General features: G+C 43.0%; 1 protein-coding gene across 2 annotated transcripts; it reads right to left on the reverse strand.

Moving 5' to 3' along the window:
- Nucleotides 1-46: 46 nt before the first annotated feature.
- Nucleotides 47-17,014, reverse strand: LOC118941342 (uncharacterized). 2 transcript variants are annotated; one of them, XM_090210482.1, is made up of 7 exons: nt 15,761-17,014; nt 15,258-15,388; nt 14,914-15,066; nt 7,245-7,409; nt 6,773-6,884; nt 6,455-6,582; nt 47-1,121 (listed from the first exon to the last, which is right to left on the reverse strand). In XM_090210482.1, exons 1-7 carry the CDS (start codon nt 16,041-16,043, stop codon nt 288-290), a joined length of 1,806 nt encoding a protein of 601 aa, XP_090066608.1. In that variant the 5' UTR covers nt 16,044-17,014; the 3' UTR covers nt 47-287. The 2 variants fall into 2 exon arrangements, with proteins under 2 accessions (XP_090066608.1, XP_090066610.1); XM_090210484.1 differs by lacking the exon at nt 47-1,121 and having other exon boundaries at nt 3,275-6,582.
- Between the last annotated feature and the right edge of the window lie 218 nt (nt 17,015-17,232).

The raw sequence follows: 17,232 nt of genomic DNA on the forward strand, positions 1-17,232 counted from the left end.
ATTTCAAGGTAAGACCAGACTTTAGAAATAAGTGTGTTAGCAAGAATAGAGTTGAAAATAATGACTTTATTACGTCTACTAAGTAAGGTAACTATTCAGTTGTGCTTGAAATAGCCTAGGTTTACAGTCTCTCTAAAAACAGATTTACACAAGCCTGTTTCAAATGACAAGTTAACAAAGGATTAATCAGGGGTATGTGGTTAATTACCCCAATACACTTCAAATGAGAACTATAATATTTTAGCTAAAGAATAGTTCCCGGATATCCCCTGCGTACATCTCAACTGCTACAATTTCTCCCCGTTGTGGACACTCCTGTGTCTGATAAGGCTAGTCAGGAAGGAGAAGCTCTTGTAACATAGTTTGCACTTGAAGGGCTTGTCCTTGGTGTGAACGGTTTGATGAGTCTTCACATAGTACGCATGAGCGAAGCGTTTTCCACATGTGGGGCAGGCGTACGGCTTGTCGGAGTCAGTCGTAATGCTCGACTTCCCACATTGTGACGCATTGACACCAGAGGAGGTAGAAGCAGGATCCACCACACTCAGGTGGTTAGTCTTTGAGCTCCCTCCTTGACCTCTAGTCATTGTTTGTGTGTTGTTGGTATTGTGTGCTGTGTTATAGGCTAGGAACCTCTCGTGGTGAACGCCCATCGTGACCCTGTCTGTATTTGTGGGGTAACCATGAGGTAACTGAGGAAGGCTAGACCCAGGTCTCCTATGAACCCAGTCACTAGGCATTAGATGAGACCCTGAAGGAGAAGACAGATTTGCTGATAGACTACCACCAAGGGGGTCTCCCACCACTCTCTGTGAAGGCCCAGGGTGACCTGCTCTGTTCATCATGGATACTGTATCATAGGAACAGGAGGGTCTCTCTCTATCAGCTCCGTCTCTCTGATGACCAGCAGGACTGGGGTGGCTTAGACCACCTGTCCACTGCTTGTGTTCTACGTAGTGGAGTCTCTGTCCCTCGCGGTTGGGTTCTGACTCGGAAAGGAAGAGCAACGGTTCCTGATCCATGGTCCTGATCTGGTGCCAGGGTTTGTGACCAGTCCCTTCATAGGTCCAGTCTCTCCTGCCAGTAACATCAGATATCAGTAGGTCCTCGTGAACTGGAGACTGTAAACAAAGATGGTTCAGAAGAGCATATAAAAAGGTTTATACAAGAAACTCTTTCCTGTCCACACAAACATGGCAAGATACAAAATGTTAACCACAGTCAAGCCCATCTCTAACACTGTGATTTAAGAACCTAACAATATGGAGCTATTGGGAGTTTATTATATAAATAACTCAGCAAAAAAAGAAACGTCCTCTCACGGTCAACTGTGTTTATTGTCAGCAAACTTAACATGTGTAAATATTTGTATGAACATAAGATTTAACAGACATAAACTGAACAAGTTCCACAAACATGTGACTAACAAATGGAATATTGTGTCCCTGAACAAAGGGGGGGTCAAAATAAAAAGTAAAAGTCAGTATCTGGTCTGGCCACCAGCTACATTAAGTACTGCAGTGCATCTCCTCATGGACTGCACCAGATTTGCCTGTTCTTGCTGTGAGATGTTACCCCACTCTTCCACCAAGGCACCTGCAAGTTCCCAGACATTTCTAGGGTGGGAATGGCCCTAGCCCTCACCCTCTGATCCAAGACAGGTCCGAGACATGCTCAATGGGATTGAGATCCGGGCTCTTTGCTGGCCATGGCAGAACACTGACATTCCTGTCTTGTAGGAAATCACGCACAGAACGAGCAGTATGGCTGGTGGCATTGTCATGCTGGAGGGTCATGTCAGGATAAGCTCGCAGGAAGGGTACCACGAGGGAGGAGGATGTCTTCCCTGTAACATACAGCGTTGAGATTGCCTGCAATGACAACAAGCTCAGTCCGATGATGCTGTGACACACCGCCCCAGACCATGATTGACCCTCCCTCCAAATCGCTCCCGCTCCAGAGTACAGGCCTCGGTGTAACGCTCATTCCTTCAACGATAAACGCGAATCTGAAAAATAGCACTTTTTGCCAGTCCTGTCAGGTCCAGCTACGGTGGGTTTGTGCCCATATGCGGCGTTGTTACCGGTGAGGGCTGGTGAGGACCTGCCTTACCTGCCTCAGTCCAGCCTCGCTCAGCCTATTGCGGACAGTCTGAGCACTGATGGAGAGATTGTGCGTTCCCAGTGTAACTCGGGCAGTTGTTGTTGCCATCCTGTACCTGTCCCGCAGGTGTGATATTTGGATGTGCTGATCCTGTGCAGGTGTTGTTACACGTGGTCTGCGAGGGCGATCAGCTGTCCATCCGGTCTCCCTGTAGTGCTGTCTTAGGCGTCTCACAATACGGACATTGCAATTTATTACCCAGGCCACATCTGCAATCCTCATGCCTCCTTGCAGCATGCCTAAGGCACATTCACGTAGATGAGCAGGGACCCTGGGCATCTTTCTTTTTGTGTTTTTCAGAGTCAGTAGGAAGGCCTCTTTAGTGTCCTAAGTTTTCAGAACTGTGACCTTAATTGCCTACCGTCTGTAAGCTGTTAGTGTCTTAACAACTGTTCCACAGGTGCAGGTTCATTAATTGTTTATGGTTCATTGAACAAGCATGGGAAACAGTGTTTAAACCCTTTACAATGAAGATCTGTGAAGTTATTTGGATTTTTATGAATTATCTTTGAAAGACAGGGTCCTGAAAAGGGATGTTTCTTTTTTTGCTGAGTAATATACAGAGACAGGCAGACATAAGTCCAAACAGTCTGCAAATGATACAAAATAACCAAGTTAGTCAGCAGAGTCAATTTAGTATTTCTTTTAAACAAAATGGCATTAGAATCATTTTTATGATTGCATAAAACGATACATGACAAGTAGAATAACTTCTCACTATGGTAACCTCGCTTTGATCAAATTAATTTGAGAATACTTTGGAAAAGGTTCAACATTACACACAGCTTCATGTCAAATAAACATGAATTAAGGCACTATGATTGTCTAAAACACCTAAAATGGGACAAAATGTGTAAAAATGCTAAAGTGATGAAAAGTGACAGACATCACATCTACTCTGCCTCAATATACTCATTCTTTCCTCTGTTCATCCAGTTCCCAGCTACGTCCAACACCAACAGAATGAACTACAAGAAACTAACTAGTACTATATTACACATCACTACCCACTGGGCACAAACTGGTTAATTCAACGTTGTTTCAACATAATTTGTCAAAGTATTGTGACATGGAATCTACGTGGAAAATACATTGGATTTGAAACAAGTCGTGAATGTATAATTGTTTTTATTTTTACCTTTGAAACAAAGACATCTTCAACGTAATATCCACTATAAAAAAAACATTTTTAAACAACAGTCTGGGCAGCACCTACTACTAGAGAGTTGATCTATCTACAAGCTCAGCCCTACTTAGCTTGATATTCATCATGGACTATTACTAGTAGTAATTCCCTGTCTTAGTCAGTTACGATCACCACTTTATTTTAAGAATGTGAAATGTCAGAATAATAGTAGAGTGATTTATTTCAGCTTTTATTTATTTCTTTCATCACATTCCCAGTGGGTCAGAAATTCCCATACACTCAATTAGTATTCGGTAGCATTGCCTTTAAATTGTTTAACTTGGGTCAAATGTTTTGGGTAGCCTTCCATAAGCTTCCCACAATAAGTTGGGTGAATTTTAGCCCATTCCTCCTGACAGAGCTGGTGTAATTGGGTCAGGTTTGTAGGCCTCCTTGCTCACACACGCTTTTTCAGTTCTGCCCACAAATTTTCTATAGGATTGAGGTCAGGGCTTTGTGATGGCCACTCTAATACCTTGACTTTGTTGTCCTTAAGCCATTTTGAATCAACTTTGGTAGTATGATTGGGGTCGTTGTCCATTTGGAAGACCTATTTGCGACCAAGCTTTAACTTCCTGACTGATGTCTTGATGTTACTTCAATATATCCATACTTTTCCTGCCTCATCATGCCATCTATTTTGTGAAGTGCACCAGTCCCTCCTGCAGCAAAGCAGCCCCACAGCATGATTCTGCCACCCCCACAGCATGATTCTGCCACCCCCATGCTTCACAGTTGGGATGGTGTTCTTCGGCCTGCAAGCCTCCCCCTTTTTCCTCCAAACATAACGATGGCCATTATGGCCAAACAGTTCTATTTTTTTGACCAGAGGACATTTCTCCCAAAATTACGATCTTTATCCCCATGTGCAGTTGCAAACCGTAGTCTGGCTTTTTTTAATGGTAATTTTGGAGCAGTGGCTTCTTCCTTGCTGATCTCCCAAGGATGAACCAGACTTGTGGAGGTCTCCACATTTTTTTCCAAGGTCTTGGCTGATTTCTTTTGATTTTCCCATGATGTCAAGCAAAGAGGCACTGAGTTTGAAGGTAGGCCTTGAAATACATCCACAGGTACACCTCCAATTGACGACTCAAATGATGTCAATTAGCCTATCAGAAGCTTCTAAAGCCATGACATTTTCTGGAATTTTCCAAGCTGTTTAAAGGCACAGTCAACTTAGTGTATGTAAACTTCTGACCCACTGGAATTGTGATATAATTCATTGTAAGTGAAATAATCTGTCTGTAAACAATTGTTGGAAAAATTACTTCGTCATGCACAAAGTAGATGTCCTATCCGACTTGCCAAAACTATAGTTTGTTAACAAGAAATTTGTGGAGTAGTTGAAAAACAAGGTTTAATGACTCCAACCTAAGTGTATGTAAACTACCAACTTCAACTGTATGTATATGTTGACAAATGTTTTATGAAAGAAATAAGGCATGAGAACCTGGGAATTATTGTGTGATAACTCCCTCCTAAGGGCTGTTTCCCCAGCCCTTCGCTTTACCTTGGGCATAAGAACAGCCCTTAGTTGGGAATTATCACACGATAATTCCCGGGCTCTCATGCCTTATTGCTGAAACAACATCTAGGTTGCTAAGAGAGATATACGAATAGTCAGCACCAATTTCAAGTTAAGATAGTTGTTTTATGAGATCGCCAGTGTCTCAAGTATGATGGCAATTGCACCACTATAGTGCACCACTACAAGACAGCCAGCCTATAGTGGCCGCTAGATCTGCACTATTGTCTAGGATTGATGTGCATTCCCGGTAATAAACTTGTTTCCCCTGTGAACCGGCTCGTACATAAAGTGTCCCCCATTCAGGCTGCAAAGGCATAATTTTCCTCCTTAACTAGCTTTAAATGGTGAGCTGTGGGGGGGGTATGTGTACTGACTCAATAATACAACATTTTCCACCACTTATCAGACAGCATCTTAAGTTGTCCAAAAATAGTGGTAATTTGGTAGTGCTATTAGATCAATCACAGTCATAACACATTAAGTTGTATATAAATAACAATATCTGACATTGTATTCCTATGGTTGAAAGGTCAGTTTTAACACAAGTGACAAATAAACCAAAAAATCTGACAGATTTTTCCATTGGAATTTGGTTTCAATTTTTGATGGTTGAAATCTGTGATAACACATTGGGAATTCAACAAACTATTAGCTGTCATTTTGAGTAGGTGAAAATAGATTGGAATCTCATTGATCAATGTATCTACCAAATATTAACCAGTTCTATATGTTGAAATGACGTGGTGTACCCAGTGGGTATACACTATTCATGGGTCATGTGCATTTTCTGCTGGTGTATCCTGAGGTTGCTCCTCTGAGAACCTTTTTCCGCAGTGCGTGCAGTTGAACGGACTCTCTCAAGTGTGGACCTTCAGGTGCATCTTGAGATCGTGCTGGCGTGAGAACCTCTTCTCACACTGGGGACAGCTGTAGGGTTTCTCCCCTGTGTGGACTCTCTGGTGCCTCTTCAGGTTGGACGAATGGGAGAAACTAGCCCGGCAAAGGTGGCAGCCAAAGGGTTTCTCCCCTGTGTGCATCCTCTGGTGGATCTCCACCTGTTTGGGGAAACTGAAGGCTTTCCCACAGAATGAACACGGGAAGCGCTTCTCTTTACTACTGGATCTGCTCATAGCGTTACTACTACTACTGTCATTTGTCAATGGGCTTGTGTAGCCATTTAGTGTTGAGGAACTGGCATTGTCTGTGGTTTGGTTTAACATTATGAGAGTGTGAGGAGGATGAAGGCCAGGGAGCATCTGTGTTGTTGCAGGGTCCATGTTCCAGTTGATAGATCCTATAGAAGGCAGGCTGAAGACAGCATCTGTTAGGGGGTTAACCTGAGGCGCCATCAGTCTCTCTGAATCACAACTATAGGAGCAGGATGGAGCATCGCTAGCCGAGTCTGTGTCTGTTCTCTCTCGCCACATACCAAATCTACACCTCGCCCTGGTCTCAGCCAGTCTGCTGTCATGGAGACTAAGTTTGGTTGTTGTTTTGTATTCGACTGTCTGTTTCTGGTTGTGCTTAACAGTGTTGTTCCCTAGCCCAGAGTTGAGGACGCTGTCCCATCCACTGACCTCCACTATGTTGCCTCTAGTCCTGTCCTGCTCAGTGACATTGTCCCCTGGGCCCTTGGCTGCACCAGTCTGGTTCTGGGAATCCAAGATGGCCGCCCAGTCTCCTCTGTTAACCTCCAGCCAACCACCTGCAGGAAGAGGTTCGACTTTACGAACATGGCAGAGAACTCAACATATGGAGTTTTTTTTAGTCAAGTTCATACGTTACAGTTATATTGATATGATTTAATGAATGAAGAAAAATAAAAAATCCAGGCGCATCACTATTCCTATTGAAGACCTATTACTGTATGTAGGCTATATGTTTTTCTCCCTTACCTTGCTCCCCCATCTTTAGTCCACTCAGCAGATCAATGCTCTCTGGTCCGTCTTCTATTGTCTCCTCTTTGACTAGTAGCAGATCAGGCTTCCCATCCTCCATGTCTACTAACTGTAAGAGATACAGAGTGAGAGGATGTTGGATCAAGAAATCTGATATGAGCACCCTGCTATGGAGCATCTTCTGATTGGATAATGAGGGATTGATATGAGTACTATACAAACATGTTAGTTGATTTGATTACTTGCCACTCTTTAATGGTTTGATAATTCAAAGGCATGGTCCCACACTTAAGACAAAATGTATGAAGACCTCGGCCCGTATCCACAAAGAGTCTCAGAGTAGGAGTGCTGATCTTATTCATTATGATCTAAAAGGCTAAACTGATCCTAGATCAGCACTCCTACTCAGAGGCTTTGTGGATACAGGCCCCGAACTAATACCATTCAGACAGTAGTTTAGTGGGCTCACCTCAGTGAGACTGTGTGTGGTCCTGTGCTGCTCAGCTGGCTCCTCTGTGGGTTCAGGAGGAGGTGTAGTCTGGTTGTCCTCCATGACCATGGTCCCCTCTGGATTCCCCAGACCCTCCTCACACCCCTCCTCCTTCACCAGCAGCACCTCTGGACCCTCCTCCTCCTGGAAAAGACAGGTGATACAGATTACACAAACATACACTCCCTCAGGTACGTACACACAGATAAACACACACTTTAATGATGGATGAGCCATACTTGTGAACATTAGAAACTAACATTAAATTCAAACAGTTGCTCTGTCACAAAAAGTGCATCAGCCAGTTAAAATTGCCAATTTACTTGCACGTGATAGAACGCTGCATTGTAGCTGGTCCCATCAGATAACCTGGTACACGTTAGCCCTATGCTAACCTCACCAGATGACTGATTATTTCCTGGAACAAAATTCCACATCAGCCTATCAAAGATCTTAGACTTTATATCCACCAACAAATTGTATTTCTTAAAATAGGTCAACCCTGGCCACCAGAGGGATATTTTAAACCAACAAATTCAAGGTTGCCTTTTGTTTCGTTGGTCTGTAACAACATATGCCAATCTTGCATTGATGCATCCTTGACAAGGCTACTAGCTGTTAGTACGAATGTTCAGCAATAAAGATGTAGGTTGTACAACATGTAAGTTAATATTCATTCATTGTTTTAAAAAAGGTTGAAGATGCTCGTGGTCTTGTCAAATAGTTGTAATTGACCCTTACTGCCATCACTAATTGGTGGTGTAATCCACTAAGACAGTAAGCCCAGAGACGGCAAGGTACGATGGCTGCGAGTTCGAATCCCCCTTGGGGCAAGGATTGCATTTACGGAAAAAGCACTCCACTGTGGGCCCTCGACTCAAATAACGCATATGTGAAAAAGTAGATTATAAAAATGCACCTAAAACATTGTAAATGTAAGCCTTCAATTCTATGTAATATAGCCTATAGTAGCAACGATGATTTATGTAGCAGTGCCAGTAGCCTGTGTGTCGGTCAGCAACAGGAAGAACCTACTCATAAAATGTATTGGTAATCTTAATTTACAGGGTTTCGCCTGCACTTCCTCTTCACACAATTAGTGTAAGCCTAATATCTAGCTTCTTACTTTCAGTTGTCTCTATGACTATGAACACACCCTGAAAGCAGTGAATGGTCTTGTGTTCCCACCTTACTAATAGGCCTACAGCGTGCAGTAGGATGCGTTGATCAGTTGATTGACAGGTGTATTGTAGAACAAGGCCGGTCCAAGGTATAAACGGCCTGAACCCCATGGCAAAATGTGTAGAATTACAGCAACTTCAAAACTGAAATTCTCTCTGCCGTCAAAGGGAACAAAATGATTTGCCGTGGGGTGGTGGGCCCCCCAACCAAATCCCCAAAAGCTAGGACCTGCCCTGCTTTAGAAGATAAACGATAAACTTTCCTCTAGTGTGGATGCTCGCCAAAGTGGGTTTGAGTCCGGAATCGTGATCAACTTAAAAAAAATAATTAACACCGTTACTGCAATAATGCCATCTGTAGGATAATAATGAGTGTTTGACTTTAAGGTCGCTCTTATGCTAGTGTTTGTTCACCTCAATCTACGTCAACATGTATAATTGGCTGATGCAGAACTTGTTCCAGGAAATAATCACTGTCATCTGGTGAGGTTCGCATCGGACTAACGTGTTGAAGGTTATCTGATGGGACCAGCTACAATTTGTCTCCCGAGTTGCGCAGTGGTCTAAGGCACTGCATCTCAGTGCTAGAGGCATCACTACAGGCCCGATCCCGGTATCACAACCGGCAGTGATCGGGAGTCCCGTAGGGCAGGTTAGGGGAGGGTTTGGCCGGGGTAGACAGTCATTGTAAAATAAGAATTTGTTCTTAATGGACTTGCCTAGTTAAATAAATAAACAATAACCTACTATCACGTGCAAGTAAATCAATTAGTTTAATTGGCTAACACACAGAAACAGAGTAACTGTTTACATTTAAACGGTTTCTAATGTTCACAAGTATGGCTCAGGAGTGTTTACCCAGCCCCACTGTTTGAGTCCTATACTGTAGTTTCAGAAGGACTTGATGGTTTTTAAACCCATCATGGTGAACATAAATATGTTGTGGGTAAATATACAGTGGGGCAAAAAAGTATTTAGTCAGCCACCAATTGTGCAAGTTCTCCCACTTAAAAAGATGAGGCCTGTAATTTTCCTCACAGGTACACTTCAACTATGACAGACAAAATGAGCATTTTTTCCCCCAGAAAATCACATTGTAAGATTTTTAATGAATTTATTTGCAAATTATGGTGGAAAATAAATATTTGGTCAATAACAAAAGTTTCTCAATACTTTGTTATATACCCTTTGTTGGCAATGACAGAGGTCAAACGTTTTCTGTAAGTCTTCACAAGGTTCACACACTGTTGCTGGTATTTTGGCCCATTCCTCCATGCAGATCTCTAGAGCAGTAATGTTTTGGGGCTATTGCTGGGCAACACGGACTTTCAACTCCCTCCAAAGATTTTCTATGGGGTTGAGATCTGGAGACTAGCTAGGCCGCTCCAGGACCTTGAAATGCTTCTTACGAAGCCACTCAGTTGCTGGGCGGTGTGTTTGGGATCATTGTCATGTTGAAAGACCCAGCCATGTTTCATCTTCAATGCCCTTGCTGATGGAAGGAGGTTTTCACTCAAAATCTCACGATACATGGCCCCATTCATTCTTCCCTTTACACGGATCAGTCGTCCTGGTCCCTTTGCAGAAAAACAGCCCCAAAGCATGATGTTTCCACACCCATGCTTCACATGGTGTTCTTTGGATGCAACTCAGCATTCTTTGTCCTCCAAACACGACATGTTGAGTTTTTACCAAAAAGTTATATTTTGGTTTCATCTGACCATATGACATTCTCCCAATCTTATTCTGGATCATCCAAATGCTCTCTAGCAAACTTCAGACGGGCCTGGACATGTACTGGCTTAAGCAGGGGGACACGTCTGGCACTGCAGGATTTGAGTCCCTGGCGGCGTAGTGTGTTACTGATGGTAGGCTTTGTTACTTTGGTCCCAGCTCTCTGCATTCACTGGGTCCCCCGTGTGGTTCTGGGATTTTTGCTCACCGTTCTTGTGATCATTTTGACCCCACGGGTTGCTATCTTGCGTGGAGCCCTAGATCGAGGGAGATTATCAGTGGTTTGTATGTCTTCCATTTCCTAATAATTGCTCCCACAGTTGATTTCTTCAAACCAAGCTGCTTACCCATTGCAGATTCAGTCTTCCCAGCCTGGTGCAGGTCTACAATTTTGGTTTCTGGTGTCCTTTGACAGCTCTTTGGTCTTGACCATAGTGGAGTTTGGAGTGTGACTGTTTGAGGTTGTGGACAGGTGTCTTTTATACTGATAACAAGTTCAAACAGGTGCCATTAATCCAGGTAACGAGTGGAGGACAGAGGAGCCTCTTAAAGAAGAAGTTACAGGTTTGTGAGATCCAGAAATCTTGCTTGTTTGTAGGTGACCAAATACTTATTTTCCAACATAATTTGCAAATAAATTAATTAAAAATCCTACAATGTGATTTTCTGGATTTTTTTTCTTCTCATTTTGTCTGTCATAGTTGAAGTGTACCTATGATTAAAATTACAGGCCTCTCTCATCAAGTGGGAGAACTTGCACAATTGGTGGCTGACTAAATACTTTTTTGCCCCACTGTAAGTCAGTTATCATAAATCAAGTCAGACAAACCCTGACTAAACAAATTTGACATGTACAGTAAGTAGGTGTTTGTTAGTGTCTGGGGTGTGTAGGTATATTTAGTGTATATTAGTTAAAGTGCTCTTGGGTGTATGTAGAATAGGGTGAGATCAGATGTGATATATACTAAAGAGAGTCTCAAGAAAAGTCTGTGTTTATTAAATATTAACAATTGTTAAATACACCATATGAAAACACCATATGAAAACCACACATACACACGTATCTCTGAGTACCTGGCAGACATCTCAGCTTGGATGTCTGCCCACCACCTCAAGCTCAACCTTGACAACAGCTCTTCCTCCCGGGGCAGGCCTACCCCGCTCCAAGGTTCATGCTCTACAACATCCGTAGAGTACGACCCTTACTCGCACAAGAAGCGGAGCAGGCCTTAATCCACGCAGTTGTCATTTCCCGTCTAGACTTCTAAAGCTCTCTGTTGGATGGGCTCCCCTCCTGTGACATCAAACCCCTGAAACTTATCTAGAACGCTGCAGTCCGCCAAGTTCTCCCATGTCACCCCGCTCCTCGGCACACTCCACTGGCTTCCAGTCGAAGTTCGTATCCACTACAAGACCATGATGGTTGCCTACAGAGCAGCAAAGTGAACTGCCCCTCCCTACCTTCAGGCTATGCTCAAATCCTACACCCCAATCCAAGCACTCCATTCTGCCACCTTTGGTCTCTTTACCGCCCCACCCTTACGAGTGGTCAGCTCTTGCTCAGACCAGTCAAAGCTCTTCTCTGTCCTGACACCCCAATGATGGAACCAGCTTCCCCCTGAAGCTAGAACAGCAGAGTCCCTTCCAAAAAGGAATGGGTCTTCCTACTAGCACTGACTTTGCTGGTAAGTACTTTAAGGAAATGTACTTGCTACGACTGTGTTACGTGGTTGTTTAGCCCAGCTTTCTTAAAATGAATGCATTAACTGTAATTCACTGTGGATAAGTGTGCCTGCTAAATGACTAAAATGTACATTTAGAATATGTCTCAATCTGTATGAACATCATATATCCTACACAGTACAAACACAATATGTAACAGACTTTTTAGGCTTATATATATATACAGTGCCTTGCGATAGTATTCGGCCCCCTTGAACTTTGCGCCCTTTTGCCACATTTCAGGCTTCAAACATAAAGATATAAAACTGTATTTTTTTGTGAAGAATCAACAACAAGTGGAACACAATCATGATGTGGAACGACATTTATTGGATATTTCAAACTTTTTTAACAAATCAAAAACTGAAAAATTGGGCGTGCAAAATTATTCAGCCCGTTTACTTTCAGTGCAGCAAACTCTCTCCAGAAGTTCAGTGAGGATCTCTGAATGATCCAATGTTGACCTAAATGACTAATGATGATAAATACAATCCACCTGTGTGTAATCAAGTCTCCGTATAAATGCACCTGCACTGTGATAGTCTCAGAGGTCCGTTAAAAGCGCAGAGAGCATCATGAAGAACAAGGAACACACCAGGCAGGTCCGAGATACTGTTGTGAAGAAGTTTAAAGCCGGATTTGGATACAAAAAGATTTCCCAAGCTTTAAACATCCCAAGGAGCACTGTGCAAGCGATAATATTAAAATGGAAGGAGTATCAGACCACTGCAAATCTACCAAGACCTGGCCGTCCCTCTAAACTTTCAGCTCATACAAGGAGAAGACTGATCAGAGATGCAGCCAAGAGGCCCATGATCACTCTGGATGAACTGCAGAGATCTACAGCTGAGGTGGGAGACTCTGTCCATAGGACAACAATCAGTCGTATATTGCACAAATCTGGCCTTTATGGAAGAGTGGCAAGAAGAAAGCCATTTCTTAAAGATATCCATAAAAAGTGTCGTTTAAAGTTTGCCACAAGCCACCTGGGAGACACACCAAACATGTGGAAGAAGGTGCTCTGGTCAGATGAAACCAAAATTGAACTTTTTGGCAACAATGCAAAACGTTATGTTTGGCGTAAAAGCAACACAGCTGAACACACCATCCCCACTGTCAAACATGGTGGTGGCAGCATCATGGTTTGGGCCTGCTTTTCTTCAGCAGGGACAGGGAAGATGGTTAAAATTGATTGGAAAATGGATGGAGCCAAATACAGGACCATTCTGGAAGAAAACCTGATGGAGTCTGCAAAAGACCTGAGACTGGGACAGAGATTTGTCTTCCAACAAGACAATAATCCAAATCATAAAGCAAAATCTACAATGGAATGGTTCAAAAATAAACATATCCAGGTGTTAGAATGGCCAAGTCAAAGTCCAGACCTGAATCCAATCGAGAATCTGTGGAAAGAACTGAAAACTGCTGTTCACAAATGCTCTCCATCCAACCTCACTGAGCTCGAGCTGTTTTGCAAGGAGGAATGGGAAAAAATGTCAGTCTCTCGATGTGCAAAACTGATAGAGACATACCCCAAGCGACTTACAGCTGTAATCGCAGCAAAAGGTGGCGCTACAAAGTATTAACTTAAGGGGGCTGAATAATTTTGCACGCCCAATTTTTCAGTTTTTGATTTGTTAAAAAAGTTTGAAATATCCAATAAATGTCGTTCCACTTCATGATTGTGTCCCACTTGTTGTTGATTCTTCACAAAAAAATACAGTTTTAAATCTTTATGTTTGAAGCCTGAAATGTGGCAAAAGGTCGAAAAGTTCAAGGGGGCCGAATACTTTCGCAAGGCACTGTATATATATATATGTCTCACAGTGTCTGGATGCAATATTCTACCCAGGAATATTCAACACTGAAATATGTTCATCTCACTATTCTAAATGCACCTGTGGATATTTTCTGCTGAAAATTAAAATTAATCTTTAATGCAGGATTTGAACTAAACGTCAGAAGCTATGGAGTGGAATGGTTACTTTCTATGTTATAGAGTGGAATGTTTTTTCTGCCTGTGTATCCTGAGGTATCTCTTCTCTGAGAACCTATTCCTGCAGTGCAAACAGGCAAACAGCCTTTTTCCTGTGTGGACCTTCAGATGCATCTTTAGCTTGTTCTAGTGGGTGAACCTCATCTGACACTTGGTAGAGCTGAAGGGTTTCTCCCCTGTGTGGACCCTCTGGTGCCTCTTCAGGTTGCAGGCCTGGCTGAAGGACATATGACACTGGGTACAGCTTAAGGGTTTCACCCGTGTGGACCCTCTGGTGGGTCTTTACGTTCTGGAGGCAGCTGAAGCCTTTGTTACAGAACATGCAGAGGAACCGTTTCTCTTTACTACTGCCTGATGTTGCTCCCCCTCCCTGAGCCTGGGCTCTAACCCTGTTGTTTGAGTTCAATAGCTCATCAAAAAGGACATGGCGGCCATGTGAATTGGAAGGCCCCATCAACGTGGACACTGGGTCTCGATCCCTGAGTGTGTGTAAAGGGGAGTGGGTCGTGACATTTGGATTTGTCTCTAAGCTTTCCCTGTACTCTAAGAAATCTTGTGAGTGTCCTTCTCCTAAGTGAGTCTCATCCACATTCCATGTGGGAGGTGCATCACCCTCCACTTTCAGTCACTTCATCAATGACTATAACCTCTTATCTAGGCACCCTTCATAGTACACACTACTACTGTAGCGGTTCCAGTCTCCTCTAGACAGATCAGTCTGTGTCTCTAAACCCAAGGATATGTTGCCAGAGTCCATCTCTGTAGTGTAAGAACAAGACAGATCACTGCCAGCCTCTAAAGCATCACCTGAGTCTCGATGGGAATTATCTTAAACTGTCCTCGAGCTCAGGTTATCGTAAAGTAAATAATCTGAGCTGAGAATAGGACAGCCCAGTCGCCCCAGCCCCTCTGGGTCTGACCTGTGGTCAGATCCTGTGTGTAAAATTATTTGTGTTACAATTAAAGTCTATGTGTCCGTCTCTGACTTGAGGACTGCGTTTGGAGTTCCACTGACCTCCGTGATGCTGCGTCGGGTCCTGGGCGCGGTGGCGGTGAGGTCCTCCGTGGCTACATGGGACGCTCCAGTCTGGATGTCTCTGCTGTGCCGTGGGTCCTCCTCTCCTTCAGACCTCTCCAGCTTGACCCCAGTGACTGCAGCCTCTGCAGACTGACACAAGGAGAGGTTATTATTACCAGTAAATCTGTTTAATTGGATAACAATATCTAAGTTTCACAAGTTCCCATATGTTAGATATAAGAATGTACATGTAAGCAAATTAATAGCCGAGGGGAGCCTTTCTGAAATAAACGGCCACATTTGATGTACTGTAATTTCTTATGTTACACTGTGACACTAACCTCTATCACGATAACATGCTGGGTTGAGGTTCCACTCCCCTCATCAACAGTGATTGGTTGGTCATCTCTAAACGTGTTATGTCCTGCTGGCTTCGCAAAACTCCTGTGGCCTCGAGTGAGATGTCCTTCGCCTGAAAGTGTGATTGGGGGAAATTAGTGGTTAAATTAGGTACTGTCAATGCTCAATTGTACACTATTGAAACTGTCTAGGATGGAAGGTGACACTTCTTGTAACTTCTATAACTATTGATTGTTCCATGCATATTATTTTAATTGAGTTTGACAACACGACATTCAGTAAATCAAGAATCTGGTTACAATATTATATAGAATTATATTTTGTAAAAAAAAAAAAAAACATTTGCAAGATGGCTAGGTAAACAGGGTAAATATTGCATACTATCCAAACACTAAACAAAATCCAATTCTGGGTCACACATCTGAACACATGCGCAGAGAGGAACGGGGCGATAGCCTCGACCTTGTGCAACATCAAAATGTACCTCTTGCCAATCCTCTATATCGGTCGAGGAGTTTCACACTACTGGGACGACTGGCGAGGACGCGCTCCCGCGCTGTCTTCTCTGCGCGCTCCCGTGCCATCTTCAATTCCAGCAGCTGTAGTTTCCTCCGCAATCCCCTGTTTTCTTTATGGCTTTGAGTTATTTCCAAACGAACCACTGCATAGTCGTCGTCCACGATTTTACAGATCTCTGCTACAGCTGCATTCGCTAGAACCTCCATAATGGAGGCTATTTGAGTGTGAAAAACCATACAGTTAGCCATTGTTAGCTAACGTTAGCAGGTAGCTAGCTAGAAAACATATCGTCCTGTCGACAACGCGAATTAAAGACTACCAGGTGTAAATAACTGATGCTGTGCAGTCGAGGGATTCATATTGAGTTCAAGGGTGTTAATAAACGTCTAAATAACAATAAAAAGGCTAAATGTAAGATTGTTCTTGGGTCAATGTTAACTTCCGTTTATACTGACGAATTCGTTTTTTATTCTTCCTCTCTGGTTTAATGGCTTTCGCAACAATTTGAAGTGCATGCCGCCACCTACTGTATGGGTGGATAAGTCAAACGACAAAAAAAATTATACTTCGAAATCAACCTGCTTTTCTGTTCAAATCAAACATTCTAAATCAGGTCCCTACACAGGCTCAGAAAAGAGCCTGGGAGGTCGTGCCATCTCCCAACGACAGTATCCTTGCCCGTGCTTCTGCCATGAAATATTGATGCCCCTAATACTTTTCAGCCACAGACAATGATTCATTGGACACTTGAACAATACAATGAATACATGTGTCAATAAGTGTTACAAAATCCACCTACACAATGACTGTATCCAGATCTCTTGACTGACGAGGAACATTTACTGTTGTAAATGTTGTGCATCCACTGCCATTTCCACTGGCCCATTAGACTCTCCCCAGCTCCACATAGAAGATCTGCTGGACAGCCCTGACCCTTGACACCTCAACCTCTTTCACCCTAACAGGGCACTCATGGAAGTCGGGAATATGATGCCCACCGCAGTTGCAACATTTTACATTCAGACTCTTCAATAACATACCCTCCCGTCTGCAAACACTTGGAACGCTCTCATGGTGTAGCTTTTATTTATCCGAGGGGACTAAACTCCCAGGTGAAGTTAGTTTCTGATGAACAGTGGCGTAAAGTACTTAAGTCATTTTGGGGGGTGTCTGTACTTTACTATTTATATTTGACTACTTTTACTACATTACTAAAAAAAAAAAATGTACGTTTTACTCCATAGATTTTCCGTGACAGTCAAAGTACTCGTTGCATTTTGAATCGCTAGCATGACAGGAAATTGCTCAATTCTGGCGGACTGTCTAAACGCATGCTTATTTTGTAAATTAATGTTGGAGTGTGCCCCTGGTTATCCGTACATTTTAAAAAAAAACCACAAAAATGGTGCCATCTGGTTTGTTTAATAAATGGAATTT

The sequence above is a fragment of the Oncorhynchus mykiss genome, chromosome 19 (genome assembly GCF_057628025.1).
Source record: "Oncorhynchus mykiss isolate SJ-2025 chromosome 19, ASM5762802v1, whole genome shotgun sequence".
Classification (NCBI taxonomy): domain Eukaryota; kingdom Metazoa; phylum Chordata; class Actinopteri; order Salmoniformes; family Salmonidae; genus Oncorhynchus; species Oncorhynchus mykiss.

Bases quoted from the DNA above. Each gene is read 5' to 3' on its own strand.
- LOC118941342 (XM_090210482.1), bottom strand. From the start codon at position 16,043: ATGGCTAACTGTATGGTTTTTCACACTCAAATAGCCTCCATTATGGAG. The intron at 7,410-14,913 runs GTCAGTGGAACT...TGTCTTTTCCAG, and splicing joins CCCGACGCAGCATCACGGAG to GAGGAGGAGGGTCCAGAGGT. The intron at 6,885-7,244 runs GTGAGCCCACTA...TATCTCTTACAG, and splicing joins CCACACACAGTCTCACTGAG to TTAGTAGACATGGAGGATGG.